Source organism: Mercurialis annua, linkage group LG4, assembly GCF_937616625.2.
Source record: "Mercurialis annua linkage group LG4, ddMerAnnu1.2, whole genome shotgun sequence".
NCBI lineage: Eukaryota > Viridiplantae > Streptophyta > Magnoliopsida > Malpighiales > Euphorbiaceae > Mercurialis > Mercurialis annua.
In genome coordinates, this window is record NC_065573.1 from 33,807,395 (window position 1) to 33,822,271 (window position 14,877).

General features: G+C 29.3%; 2 protein-coding genes across 2 annotated transcripts; one reads left to right on the top strand and one right to left on the bottom strand.

Annotated features, from left to right (window-relative positions):
* Positions 1-23: 23 nt before the first annotated feature.
* LOC130015427 (uncharacterized) lies at positions 24-2,073 on the bottom strand. Its single transcript, XM_056105543.1, has 6 exons — positions 1,916-2,073; positions 1,765-1,832; positions 1,469-1,597; positions 1,242-1,309; positions 316-425; positions 24-174 (listed from the first exon to the last, which is right to left on the bottom strand). Exons 1-6 carry the CDS (start codon positions 2,071-2,073, stop codon positions 24-26), a joined length of 684 nt encoding a protein of 227 aa, XP_055961518.1.
* Positions 2,074-11,357: 9,284 nt separating this feature from the next.
* Positions 11,358-12,762, top strand: LOC126677009 (chaperone protein ClpB3, chloroplastic-like). Its single transcript, XM_050371424.2, has 2 exons — positions 11,358-11,648; positions 11,735-12,762. Exons 1-2 carry the CDS (start codon positions 11,595-11,597, stop codon positions 12,596-12,598), a joined length of 918 nt encoding a protein of 305 aa, XP_050227381.1. The 5' UTR covers positions 11,358-11,594; the 3' UTR covers positions 12,599-12,762.
* The last annotated feature ends 2,115 nt before the right edge of the window (positions 12,763-14,877 follow it).

A 14,877-nucleotide genomic window follows, 5' to 3' on the forward strand; every position in this document is an offset into this window, starting at 1 on the left:
TCTATCTCCTTGAAGACTAGCTTTCAAAGTATCCAGTCATGTCGATTCGTATGAATCAGAGCTTGTTCAGTGTTGACGAGATAGGAAGCGGATTTTGTTTTTCCTATTTTTTTCTCTTGGTACCTGCGCCTGACCGCATCACAGAGAGCACCGCCTATGGCAGAGGAGAAGCAACTAGTTTTGCCAATGTTGAGAATTAGCATTTAGAAATGACAAGCAATTGAAGGTAGATTACTAACAAATGCAACTGTTATGCATCTTGTTATATAGCTTTTACCATCTTCTCAAGTCTCTATTTATTGTGTTCCTTCTTACTTTGTTCTACTATATCTGCTTAAGCAACAGATCAATTTTCTATTATGAGCCTGCAGATTGAACATCAATTTCCTACCACAAGAAGTACAATTATTTGCTTCCACCATATCCTGCTTCAACTTTTAGTTGATCACTAGATAATGCACATTGACTATTCTTAAATTTGTGGTTATAATTGACTTCGGTGGATTAATGTTTCTTTTAGTTAGTTTTAATGATTTTTATATGTAGTAATTCTTTTTCTTTTTTATGTTTTAGTGTTTATGAAATGTTGATTTTTATTTATTTTAGTTAATTTTTTAATTATTTGGATAACCTTTGGTCCTTTACTTTTTACATGGCTTTCTTGAGTCTGATTTTCAATGTATATTTTATTTATTTATTTATTGAATATTTGTGTTGTTTGATATATGTTAGTTACTTCTAGCATTTGCTAAATGTTAATATTGAACTTTTGTTATTTTATTTTTTGTATTTTAGTGAATTTTAGTATATCTCAAATAGTTTTAACATTTTAGATATTTTGCTAATGTTTTTTATATTACACCAAAACCTTTTTTGTATTATTTTGGTATGCATCTTTTCTCTTACGTAAACTGAAAAGAGATAAAAATGTTATAGTGAAATTGAAAACTCAAAAGAGAGTGGACATGTTATGATAATAAATAGGAATGAAAATAATAAAATAGTTGGAGGTGTTTGATATGATTCGTTTATTTATTGGGTTAACCATAAAACAAACCAAACAAATAACTTAAGTTTTATAAAAGAAAAAAGGCAATAAATCAGAAAATTTCATCTTTACCTAAAAAACAAATATTTCACTTCAATTTTTATTTATGAAAACACGAAATTATTTTCGCTAATTCAATTTTCCCAACACATAAGCTAGCAATTAGATAGCCCCTAAGATTAGACAGACTAACTTGTGATATCTGAATTGCCCGAGTAAGTGTTTTAACTGCTGAATCATGATTCATTATACGCTTATAGACTACTTGTCATGCTGAGAGGGTGACTTAACTACTAAACTTCAAAGTGCTCTAGCCGTTTGAGGGGGCGCGTCCTCCCACCCCTGCCCTCATTGACTCCACCCTTGATCATGCTAACGTTTTACTTTCATATAAACAAAAACAATTATAATATCTCAAACCACATATTGGAAGAGATAATTTCTCCATTTTAAATTTCAGCGCCAAATGATAAATCTCGTTAAGGTTATTAGGTTTTGAGGTTATCTCTATTTTCAGTTTTGCAGCTAATTCGTCAACTAGATCGATAGCTGCAATTTTAAAAAAATGTATGAGCAATCCATAAAACCTAGATGTGCTTGAAAGTAAATATTGAACGCTTCAGTTTTTATTAACAAATAAGAAGAAATGCAACTAAAATAGACTTCATCGAAAAACCTGAAAATCTTATACAAAATTATAGAATACAATATCATACATTTAATTCGTCGCGCTGCAACAAGTTTATATGCACCGAGTTTACCTTTATTAGGCAAAAATCTTCCACTGATGTAACAATCAGATAGAATTGTAGTTTTCAAAAGTGGACTATATGAAATACGAACTCCATGATGCAACTCATGTCTTACGCGCAATCCTTAAAGTATGAAAATTGTGTTCCTATTAAGGGTTGATCAACATAAATTTGTTGGAAACAACGCTCTAAGGCTGAATCTTTCTCAATATATTCTCGATATTTTTCCAATGTTATTGCACCAACGCACTGCAGCTTCCCTCGACCAAACATAAGTTTTAAGAGGTTATATCATCCATAGCACCATATGTATCAGCTCAAAAATAATCTTTGTTCATCGATATTTATATTTTGACCAAAGCTATCTTCATAAGTGAAGGTCCACTAATATTTTATCGCCAAGTCACCAAAATTTGTAACTTTTAAGTGATGAAGAATTATGAATGATAATTTGAAACAAAAATCACTTGTCCCAACAATTGTGTGAATCTCATCAATGAAAAGAATAATCTGCCCATCTGATTCAGTAACTTCCTTAAGTACAGCCTTCAGTCTATCTTCAAATTCTCCGCGATATTTTGCCCCAACAATTAGAGCACCCATGTCGAGGGATATTAGCTAGAAAATGAAATGGACATGTCATTTCCAAATAGAATATAAAATTAGAAATATAGACAGTAATATGCTAAGTGTCCATGCTGACGCTCTATTTTTAGAGTGGGAAAGACGAAGCTAAAATATAAAAGAAAAGAAACCCTAATGAAGAAGTATTAGACTTGCACATTAAGAACATACCTTCCTGTTCATAAGAGCTTGAGGTACATCCCCTTGCACAATTCTCTGGGCAAGCCTATCCAAAAGCAACAGTCAGATAATATACAAAAGGCAGATATAAGTCAAAATATTGTGGAATTTTGCCCCAATCTACCTTCAATCTATCTTCAAATTCTCCACGATATTTTACCCCAGCAATTAGAGTACCCATGTCGATGGATATTAACTAAAAAATGAAATGGACATGTCAGTTCCAATCCACTAGATATGATATTATTGTATACTACCAAAACATTTTAATATTTGTTTACTTATTCAGTTATTTAACTGTAATTTTTCTTCGCCGCTGCTTATCGTCTGCTACCACTGTTGAACAGTTCGCTAATTCAATTTTCCCAACACATAAGCTAGCAATTAGATAGCCCCTAAGATCAGACAGACTAACTTGTGATATCTGAATTGCCCGAGTAAGTGTTTTAACTGCTGAATCATGATTCATTATACGCTTATAGACTACTTGTCATGCTGAGAGGGTGACTTAACTACTAAACTTCAAAGTGCTCTAGCCGTTTGAGGGGGCGCGTCCTCCCACCCCTGCCCTCATTGACTCCACCTTTGATCATGCTAATGTTTTACTTTCATATAAACAAAAACAATTATAATATCTCAAACAACATATTGGAAGAGATAATTTCTCCATTTCAAATTTCAGCGCCAAATGATAAATCTCGTTAAGGTTATTAGGTTTTGAAGTTATCTCTATTTTCAGTTTTGCAGCTAATTCGTCAACTAGATCGATAGCTGCAATTTTAAAAAAATGTATTAGCAATCCATAAAACCTAAATGTGATTGAAAGTAAATATTGAACGCTTCAATTTTTAGTAACAAATAAGAAGAAATGCTACTAAAATAGACTTCATCGAAAAATCTGAAAATCTTATACAAAATTATAGAATACAATATTATACATTTAATTCGTCGCGCTGCAACAAGTTTATATGCACCGAGTTTACCTTTATTAGGCAAAAATCTTCCACTGATGTAACAGTCAGATAGAATTGTAGTTTTCAAAAGTGGACTGTATGAAATACGAACTCCATGATGCAACTCATGTCTTACGCGCAATCCTTAAAGTATGAAAATTGTGTTTCCTATTAAGGGTTGATCAACATAAACTTGTTGGAAACAACGCTCTAAGGCTGAATCTTTCTTAATATATTATCGATATTTTTTCAATGTTATTGCACCAACGCACCGCAGCTTCTATCGACCAAACATAAGTATTAAGAGGTTATATCATCCATAGCACCATATGTATCAGCTCAAAAATAACCTTTGTTCATCGATATTTATATTTTGACCAAAACTATCTTCATAAGTGAAGGTCCACTAATATCTTATCGCTAAGTCACCAAAATTTGTAACTTTTAAGTGATGAAAAATTACGAATGATAATTTGAAACAAAAATCACTTGTCCCAACAATTGTGTGAATCTCATCAATGAAAAGAATAATCTGCCCATCTGACTCAGTAACTTCCTTAAGTACAGCCTTCAGTCTATCTTTAAATTTTTCGCGATATTTTGTCCCAACAATTAGAGCACCCATGTCGAGGGATATTAGCTAGAAAAATGAAATGGACATGTCATTTCCAAATAGAATATAAAATTATAAATATAGACAGTAATATGCTAAGTGTCCATGTTGACGCCCTATTTTTAGAGTGGGAAAGACGAAGCTAAAATATAAAAGAAAAGAAACCCTAATGAAGAAGTATTAGACTTGCACATTAAGAACATACCTTCCTGTTCATAAGAGCTTGAGGTACATCCCCTTGCACAATTCTCTGGGCAAGCCTGTCCAAAAGCAACAGTCAGATAATATACAAAAGGCAGATATAAGTCAAAAGATTGCAGAATTTTGCCCCAATCTACCTTCAATCTATCTTCAAATTCTCCACGATATTTTGCCCCAGCAATTAGAGTACCCATGTCGATGGATATTAACTAAAAAATAAAATGGACATGTCAGTTCCAATCCACTAGATAGGATATTATTGTATACTACCAAAACATTTTATAAATTATTATTCAAAATTTTATTTTTAGATTAAATGTATTTATATTATAGTCGTCCACTACTGAAAACATCTGAATTTCTCTATTCTAGCTACATTTTTTATGTGATTTAATTTTTATATATATATATGTTCAGTTTAATATTTGTTTACTTATTCAGTTATTTAACTGTAATTATTTTTCGCCGTTGCTTATCGTCTGCTACCACTGTTGAACATGTAAGTATTTGTTCCCTTCTTACTTACTTGTTCAACTTGCCTTATTACTCATAAGCTGAAATTAAATGATGTTTTATTGTTGCTGCCGCTGTCGAATAACTAAATATTTGTATTATCTGCAAGAAATAACTTTTCCATCTTAAGTTTTAAAGGGGCGGGCCACATGTCCTCGCCCCCTTGGACTCCTTCTTTGATCATTCTTATGTTTACTTTCAAATGAAAGAAAAACACATTTGAAATAACCTTACACCGGAAGATTTCGTATCATAACAATATTGGTGGATATTGTAATTGTTCTAATGAAAAGGTAAATCATAATTCTCTTCAAGTTTGTTAGGAATTATTTACCAATGTTTATTTACATTCTTATAATGTTTCTCTTTTGTATTTTATGATCTCAATTCATATTCATATTTCCATTTAAATTTTATTTAAACATAATATTTGTTAAGAGATTATTGATATGGCATAAACAATCTCGTAAACATACAATTTGGTTTATAAGAACCATAATGAAATTATTGGATTTGCAAATGGAATAAATGCTTTATTACAGTACAAAAGTGAAATCGCTCTAAAAAAATTTATTTTTAAGTTGCAGTTGATTATACTAGTCTTCTAAAGATAATGATAAATTTTGTTCATCATTTACAATAGGTAAAAATCATTCCTTATATATTAATTAGAGAGTTAAATTGTAGGCTTAATCACCAAAAAAACCCTCATCTTTTAGCCCTTTTTCAAATGCACCATGATGTTGCAATTTTGTTAGTTGCACCCTAATTCGCACCTTTGATTTTCAATTACACCCTCAAGTATTAAATTAATCTCTTTTTCATTTGAAAAAAGTTAAAATAAACCATCATTTTTTAATTTTTTATGTGAAAAAGAGTTCAAACGAGTACATTATAAGGGTTTTTATGAATTTTATCCAAGTGAAGAAGAGTCCAATTTAATTTTGAGGGTGGAATTGAAAACCAAAGGTGCAAATATGCAAGTGACAAAATTGCAACGTCAAGGTGCAACTGAAAAAGGGCTAAAAGATGAGAGTTTTTTTGGTGATTAAGCCCTAAATTATAAAAAAAACTACTACTATTATATTGAACAAACAAATTGAATACATCATGTGATGTTTTTTCATTTTATTTGGAATCCAGTAGTTCTAATTTTTGTCAATACGTTAAGTAATGCATTGAAATATATTCAAACATCGAGAAAATCTGATAATTGAAGGTGATGCTATTTAAATAATTCAATCAATATATTCAAAATTTTGCTCTTCATCATTGATCTGGAATATTTAACAAGATATTTGGCATCTGCAAAATAATTCCAATATTATTATTTAGTTTTGATGAATCAAATTGCATATAATTTAGCTCAAGAAACTAATGTTTCTTGTCTCATGTATTTAAACATCGAATTCCATTATTTATGTAAATTTTTGTGCTATTAATTGAAATGTATCTTTATGAAAAAGAAATAGAAAAGTAAGGTATGTTTAAATCACAGATTGAGATGTGGGGTGTCATGTTTGTAAAATATATTTAAATAAAGAAAACACAAAAGGTAAACTTTTTTATGGCAATAACTCCTTTTTATATATATTTTTCTTGTGTTTTTGGCATACTTTTTATATTCTTTTTACAATACATTGGAAAATTTTGAATTTTTGACAAAAAAATTATAAATAATTTATTTCAGGTAGTTTTGAAAATACTAATACAAATTAAAAATGTATATTTTTACTATATAAATAACATATTACATGAACCAATTATATTAAACTGTTAAAATTGATAAAATATAATAATTTTAATAAATTGTTATTTTATTTATTAAATTAAATATATTATAATTTGATAGACAAATGAAAATATTATATCATAAATATAAATTAAATAGTGCTAAGGTATTAATTTATCAAGGTTTGATTGTCTTAATATTAACTTTTTAATTACTATTATTTTAATTAAATAATTAAAACAACATTGATAAATCATACGCCAAAATATTTGCAATTAAAGTATGTTCATTATAATGTACGGGTATAAAATATAATACATTAGTTATATACTCGTGTACTATTGGAAATTACTACTATTTATTTATAAACTTAAACTTATTTTAATCAAATATAAGTTAAATATTTTTGAAAAATAATTATTTCATACTATAAAAGTAATTATTTACAAATTATTTATGTTAGTGATTAGTTTATTTTAAACTCTTAAAATACACACTTGGAATATAGTTTCAAAAAAATTGAAATTTTAATTTAAATAGTTATTTAGTTAGAAGTAAGTAGATTAAAAAATTAGTAGATTATTTAGTTCGTTCTATACATATATATATATATATATAGTTTAAAAGAGAACCCAAAACACTGTACATTGAACAGTGTTTTGGGTTCTTTTACTAAACTATCCTCATAACATAATAATAATTTCAAAAGCATTGTTGTAGTCAAAAGTTACCTATATATCTATTTATGTAAGTTCACCCATAATACCATATAAATGTCCATGTTTTTTCCATTAAATTACAAACATGCCAGTTAAAAGTGGGCTCTCTTTTAGAAAAAGCTATAATCATATACTTACAAAATTAATAATCAATGATGATGTCGTTTTCTTCATTAGCTAAAAATGTCTATATTAGAGACTATTTTAAGTGTTATTTCATAAAACATTCAGCGAATTTCGCCGCTCATACTCTAGCTAAAGCAGCGAATTCCAAGTCTGATCGTCTGTAGTGGTCCTATCCTCCTCCTTTTCTTGTTGATGTTTTAAGTTCTGATCTTTAATAAAGTTGTTCTAGTTTCAAAAAAAAAAGTGTTATTTCATAAAGATTCAAGTTATTTACAAAATACTAGCTCTTTAATTTTATATTTCTTTAGTATAATAATTTAAAAATGTTATACATATTATTAATCTCTATTGTTAATTTCTGTATTTTTTTCATTTGAAAAGACAAGTTTATTTTTTAATTACAAAAACCAAAAGTTCAAAATTAAACTTTAGTTTATTTTTCTATCCAAAAAATCTTATTTTAAAAAAAAAATTAAAAATTTCTTTTACTAAATTTTTTTTTCACGTGTTATGAATTATAAAATTTAAATTTTTAATTACAAAAACATTTGACAAAATCATATGTTTAAGATTCAAGTAATCCTTAATCTTTAACTTGGTCTCCAAGTTTATTCTTAAATTTGGTGTTCAAGTTTATTAAAAACTATTATTTAACAACAAAAAATCTTACATATGTAATAATTAGGAATATTTTCCTTATTTTTTATTATCTATTCAATTTATTTTAATATTTCAACTGCATCAGGATTTTTTTACCCCTCTCTCTTTCTTTTATACTTTAATTGTTTATAATAAATAGTCATGTCTACTCAAACAAATCGTGAAATGGTGAAATAAACGGATAATATATAACACTAATTAAGTATTGTATAATAGTAAAACAGATAAATATAAATAGTAAACGCAATTAAATAATTTTTGAATAATAGTGTGTGTGTGTGTGAAAATATCTTTTTTTTTTCTCATAAATGCAACTAATTATTCAATAGGAACATCACATTCAAATCATCGTAATATTAGTTCCAATGACACCACGATATCATTTTTGTATATGAAACCAGAATTTTCGACTTAATTAGAAAATTGACAAAATTAGAAAAATATAATCAAAACTAACTAAATTATTTTAAATTCAAAAATTATTTTTTATTTATTTATAGGTCCATGTTCATTAGTTAAACTCAGATTTTACCAAAACAAAAACAAAGATGAGAAAAATATTAAAAATAGATATTTAAAATTAAAAAGAAAAAAATAAAAAATATTTATTGATGACAAAATATTTTAATTAGGATTAGTATACTTTTATTATTACTATTATATATATTAACCTAACTTTTTTTAACTATAATATATGCTATTTTATAGTACATTAAAACATTTAGTTTTCTTTTTCTTAATGTTTTCTATATATTATAATTAAAAATAATGAATCCCGAATCAAAGCGAGGGTAGCATACTAGTTACTTTATGAAAAATAACGAGCACTTTGCATAGTTTAAATCTGTTTAAAGTTTAAACCATTGGCTTTTTTTAGTTTTTTTTTTCATAAGCAAAATGTGTATAGTGAAGTCACTTGCACATAATTAAGCAGAAATCTCTTAGCTAGTCTCTAAGTCACACAATCAAAAAATAAAAGAGTTGAACCACAGCTACTCTAATCAGCTCCATCAAATTCAAGATGCAATGGAGAAGCCATTCGACCTCAATATGAAGGCAACTTTCCCCAATAATTTTAGGCTCAGATCGTCCAATTGAAGTTAAGAAATTGGACTACAGCACTTTAACACAATATTAAAAACTCATGAGTTTAAATAAATAAATAATTTAATTTTTATCTTAATCAAAGTAAATATAAACTCAAGTATATATTTTTTCAATAAAATAGTTAGCACAAACTGAAAAAAATATCAAAAGACTTCATTGATTAAAAAAGTTATTAAAATATAAAAATTTAATAATCTATTTAAATTAAAACTTTAAAATAAATAATTTAATTTTAAAATTAAATATTTTTTAAAAATATTAAGTTTCATGATAACTATTTTAGAAGTAAAACTGAAGCTTATAGAATACTAGACGATATATTTGGCTCATTAGATTATTTATACATATACCTTTTAATGGCAATATTACATTTCTAAAAATTATAATGTTAAGTGTTAACAGAAAATCAAACTACAAAAATCAATAAAAGTCATCAGGCAAATTCAGCTAGATGAATCCAGCTGACTGCTCAGTAGAGAACTCCCCTATTCTAGGTAGCACGGACACGGACACGGATACAAGAGAACGGAACACTCGGACACTGCGAAACGGTGTTATTTTAAGGTTTCTTATGTAAAAAATAAAGTTTCGTGTCCGAAACGTCAAGTGTCCAAAATGTTTCTAAAACGGAACACGTTAATTGAATGAAGTGTCCGTGCTACCTAGCCCCTATCTCATACATGAACACTCAAATCATTACCAGCCACATATTCCTAAATTGACATTCTCCTAATATAGCAATTCCAAGATATCAGCTCCTTGTTATGCAGTGACCTACCAATAAGTAAATTCAAGATCAATTCCATAATTTCATCGATTTCTCAGGATTAGGCTCTTCTTAATAAGTAAATTGTCGCTATAGCAACCTCAAAGTAGTGTTTTAAAAACCGAACTAGATCATCCGCATCAATCAGTTTAACCGAAAATTAGAGATCATTCACTCAATACTTGCCTGAAAACCAAAAATACAATTTTACATATATGAACTAAAATATGTAAATTTAAAATGTTCTTAAACTAATTAGACAGTAAAAGCTATCCATTCTTTTATTTACCTAATCATTTAATACTCTTTTAATCGTAGTTAAAATTTTAAATATTCTCATAACTTAAATGTATACATTATTTAACTAATTGAAATGTTGAATGAACTATAATGGCCACACCAGTACATGTTCAGTTTTTAAAGCCTAGTAATGGTTCAGTCTAGACCCAGGTCTCCTAGTAACAAAAATCGAACTGCCACAATTTTTACATTCTCTACAAGATTGATAATTAAAGCCTATTAATTTTTAAAATGATCCTTCATTTTTAACCTATATACTAATTAAACGTTAATGTTATTAATAATATAAAAAGATCTTCTTCTTCGTAAAATTCAACAATCAATAATTTTTTCAATTTATATTAATTGTAAATAACTTTTTAAAATTAAAAAACGTAAATTTTTAATCGAAAAAAAAAATCTTAAAATTTAACAAATAATATTTTTTAAAAAAAATTAAAAATCAGAAAAAATACATTCACACAAAACGAGGACATTTTATATAAAAAATTAAATATAAAAATATATATTTCAAAAAAACTCGGAAAATTATAAAAATGGGGTGGTCTGTTCTAAGGAAAACAGACCACCACCAACAGACCACAATAGTATGTTCTTCAACAGACCACATAGTGGTGGTCTGTTCTCCACTACCACCACCGGTGCTCTGTTAACAGACCACCGGCGGTAAAAAAATTAAAAGATTTTTTTAAGGTAATTTATATTATTTAAAAAATATGATAAATTAATTAGTTATTAGGGCTTGTTTGAACATTTTAAAGATGAAGAATTTGTTTGTATTTTTTCAATTAGAAAAAAGATTGATATAACCCTTCTGTTTAGTTGATTTTAACATTTTCATCTTTCAATTAGTTAAATTGTCAAATTTTTAAATTTTGGGATGGATGCGAAAATTGAAAACCCCAAATAGGGTGCAATTGACAATTCTCCTATGTGGTGGTGGAATTGAAAAAAAGCTTAAAGGTGAAGGGGTTTTCAGTATTTTTGCCAATTATAGACCAATACCCACGAGTCTTTTAAAAAGCAGATATAATATAAAATTCAAACGATAAGCATATGGGAGTTTTGTTTGTATCTATTTGGGGTGTTGAAGGTTGGTGAAGTGAGGATGGTATTCCTAAATTAGAAGTTACTTGGAGGATCCTAGTCCAATTAGTATATGAATTCCAAATTAGAAGTTATTTGGGGATTCCTACTCCAATATGAACTCCGCCATGCCATCTATATATAAAGCATCCTCCACACACACACCCATCTTTATTTCGATTATTGATCTCCAATCCACAAACTTTGGTGCGTCATGCCTCAACAAAAGAAGCAAATGTTTTCTTGGTTTCGGAAAATTAAAAGAGAGGTACTTTTATTTTGCATTCGTGCTCATTAATTATATGTTTATCTTCAAAATTTATATACCTGACTTGCCTCTTCCTTGCTCTGCAGATTCTCAAGATTCTGGATTCTAATAAGCATCAGAATGATCGTCCGCTTGGAGCTTCTACCTTGAACCCTCAGCTTCAAAACTCTGAGAAAGAGTTTGCCATGCCGACAGAAGTTGTTGATCTCAGTGAGAGGACCAGGCTCAAGCAATCCAGACTACAAGATCTGGAGAATAAGCCTAAGGGAATTCGGACATCATTGTCAGACCCCCTCCCTCTTTTCAAACCCGAGGAACCCAGGATGCAAAATCTTGAGATAGAGTTGAACAAACGTGTGATGGGGCAGGATCATGCAGTTGAAGATGTTGCTACGGGAATTTGGAGAACATGTCTCGGTTGGTCAAAACCCGGGCGACCAATTGCTAGCTTCATGTTCATGGGCCCTGATGGTGTTGCAAAAACACGATTGGCTGAGTCATTAGCTTCCTATCTCTTCAGCACTGACGATGCCCTTATACGAATCAACATGAATGAATTCACCGAAAGCAAATCCGCACTGCGCTTGATTGGTGCACCAACCGGATCCTCAGGATATCAGGAAGGGGGCCACTTGACAGAAATCATTCATCGGAGACCAAATGCTGTTATTCTGTTTGATGAGATGGAAAAAGCCCATTTTAATGTGCGGAATTTGTGCTGTCGGATATTAGATTCTGGGAGACTAACTGATTTAAATGGTCGGACTGCCAGTTTCACCAATACTATCATCATTATGACTACAAATGTTGGCTCAGAGCATACACTTGAAACGGACGACAAGTTGTCGAAGAAGTTAGCTTATGAAGCTGCTGGAAGATTGGTTTTTCGACGTGCCCTCATGGATGCGGTTGATGAGTTGGTAGTTTTCCAGCCTTCCAATAGAGATTAGACAAAAAGTAGTTTAAGGTTGTAGGTCTCTTTTCAGTACTAGTTCAGAATTGTCAACTATGGAACCTGTTTCGGAGACTTAATTAAGTCCTACTAATATCTTCTTATGTTTGAAGTTGTGTTCAAACGGAACTCAGAAACAATAAAGGAATTCTTACTGATAAATTTTGCTGGAGCTTCTTGATTTAAGTTGGCCCCTTTTTAATTTTCAAAGTTTTTCCTCTTCTGAATCTAATTCTTGGCGGTGAAAAGAGTTGGCTTGTGAAAGGGAGTGCAGCAGGGGTGAAGACTATCGCCTGATCAACCTTACAATCATAGACTACGATTTACGGGCCTGCTTATGTTCCTATTTATATATTAGTTTGTTTCTTTTATGTGTTTCTTCTTATTTTACATCACATCCATGGTCTATTATTCTCATGTTGGCACCTCTGATTATTGATCATTTAATTACAAGCACTCTCAATAATAAGAACGGAAGCTTGAATAAAATTCACCATTATGTTCTTCAATAATAAAAACTCGGTAAAATGAACTTATTTACCCACAATTATTGGAGTTTTGCCAAATATACCAAAATTTTTAAATTTTTCCAATTTGATCTGTTATTGATTCGATATTTGCTAAATATACCTAAGGCTCATTTGAATATTGTCAAATATACCCAAATATATCTAAGCCTTGAATATATTTGGGAAAAATCGAATAAATTATAGACCAAAATAGTAAAATTTAAAGATCATAATATATTTGGCAAAAAACTATAGTTGTGGTAGATAAGTTCATTTTGCCTAAGTGCTTATTGAGTTAATGACATAAAAATAAAAAACGCACTCTCTAAGGAATGGATTTGATGCTAACGTGCTAAATTGTGGGTTAATTTGATCCTATTGTTTTGAAAATTACTCGTTTGATATTTCGTATCAAATTGAAGAATGAATTAATCCTTTGTCCATTTAATTTTTCTATCATATGAAAAATTTTGAAGCATTAGTTTGAAATATATTGTAAATATTAAGGTTGTTTTTAAACTTTTTTTTAATAAACTAACACCGTTAACATTCATATTTCACGAAGGGATTTATTTGTCCAATTTTAAAAGCTTCCGTTTCCCGCCTCATCGTCGGCTTCCAAAAACAGCGATGAGCAGTTATTTGACGGTAGCCAATCACCTCTGGAAGCAGAGGGCAAAGGTGGCGCTGAAGCTGTTGTTGACGATGATGAGGCGGAAATAGAGGCTTATACATTTACAACAATTGCAACAAGTGTGGTCTGCAATTGGGCAATTGTATAATCGGTATTGTTGTATACCACAATTGTTGCAATTGTTGTAAGAGATAATTTTTTTTATAAGAATTAAATATTAATTTACTCTCTATATTTGCATTTAATGAGGAACTAACACCATTTCCTTTTTCTAATATTAAAACCAATTTGAGAGTGGATTACCTCAAGTTTAGAATTTCCTCCATTTTTCTCAAATCTATTTAGATGTTTGACACCTAAGAAAAATGATAAAATAGAGGGAATTAAATGTCAATTTGCTTAGATGTTAATAATCTAAGTGGACTTCAGCGAAATCTAAGAAATTTGGATCTGAGGGGAGCCATTCCCAATAAAATTTAGTTATTCGTTAACTAAAAGTACATGCCGAACCAAATAATTATTTTAGTTTGGTTATAATTTGATTTATATGTATTTCGGGTTATGGTTCGGTTAAAAAATTGGAGAAATCTAATTCCGGTTGATTTGATTTGATTTAATTCAGTGACCGAACCGACTAAGGCTGGCCCTATATATAATTTAAAAATTGTGTGTTTTTTTGTTAGATAGAGCTAAATTAATATCTTTAATATTCTACGACTTGAACACTCAATCCATCACCGGCCACATATTCCTAATAGAGCAATTCCAAGATATCAGCTCCTTGTTATGCAGTGGCCTACCAATAAGCAAATTATTTCTCAGGATTAGGCTCTTCTTAATAAGTAAACTGTCGCTATAGCAATCTCAAAGTAGTGTTTTTAAAACCGGACTAGATCATCCGCATCAATCAATTTAACCAAAAATTAGAGGTCGTTCATCTCAATACTTGCCTGAAAACAAAAAAAATACAATTTTACATTTTTGAACTAAAATCTATAAAATTAAAATATTATTAAATAATTAGACCGTAAAAGATATCCATTTTTAAAAAAACCTATAATCATTTATTACTCTTTTAATCGTAGTGAAAATTTTATTATATTTAAACTTTAAATATAGACTTGTTATAATAAA

Coding starts and splice junctions, on each gene's coding strand:
- LOC130015427 (XM_056105543.1), bottom strand. CDS start 2,073: ATGTTTGGTCGAGGGAAGCTGCAGTGCGTTGGTGCAATAACATTGGAA. Junction 426..1,241: donor GGGCAATTCAGATATCACAA/GTTAGTCTGTCT, acceptor AAGTTGAAGCAG/GATATGGTGGAAGCAAATAA. Junction 175..315: donor AGCAGATATAGTAGAACAAA/GTAAGAAGGAAC, acceptor TGGCAAAACTAG/TTGCTTCTCCTCTGCCATAG.
- LOC126677009 (XM_050371424.2), top strand. CDS start 11,595: ATGCCTCAACAAAAGAAGCAAATGTTTTCTTGGTTTCGGAAAATTAAA. Junction 11,649..11,734: donor TTCGGAAAATTAAAAGAGAG/GTACTTTTATTT, acceptor CTTGCTCTGCAG/ATTCTCAAGATTCTGGATTC.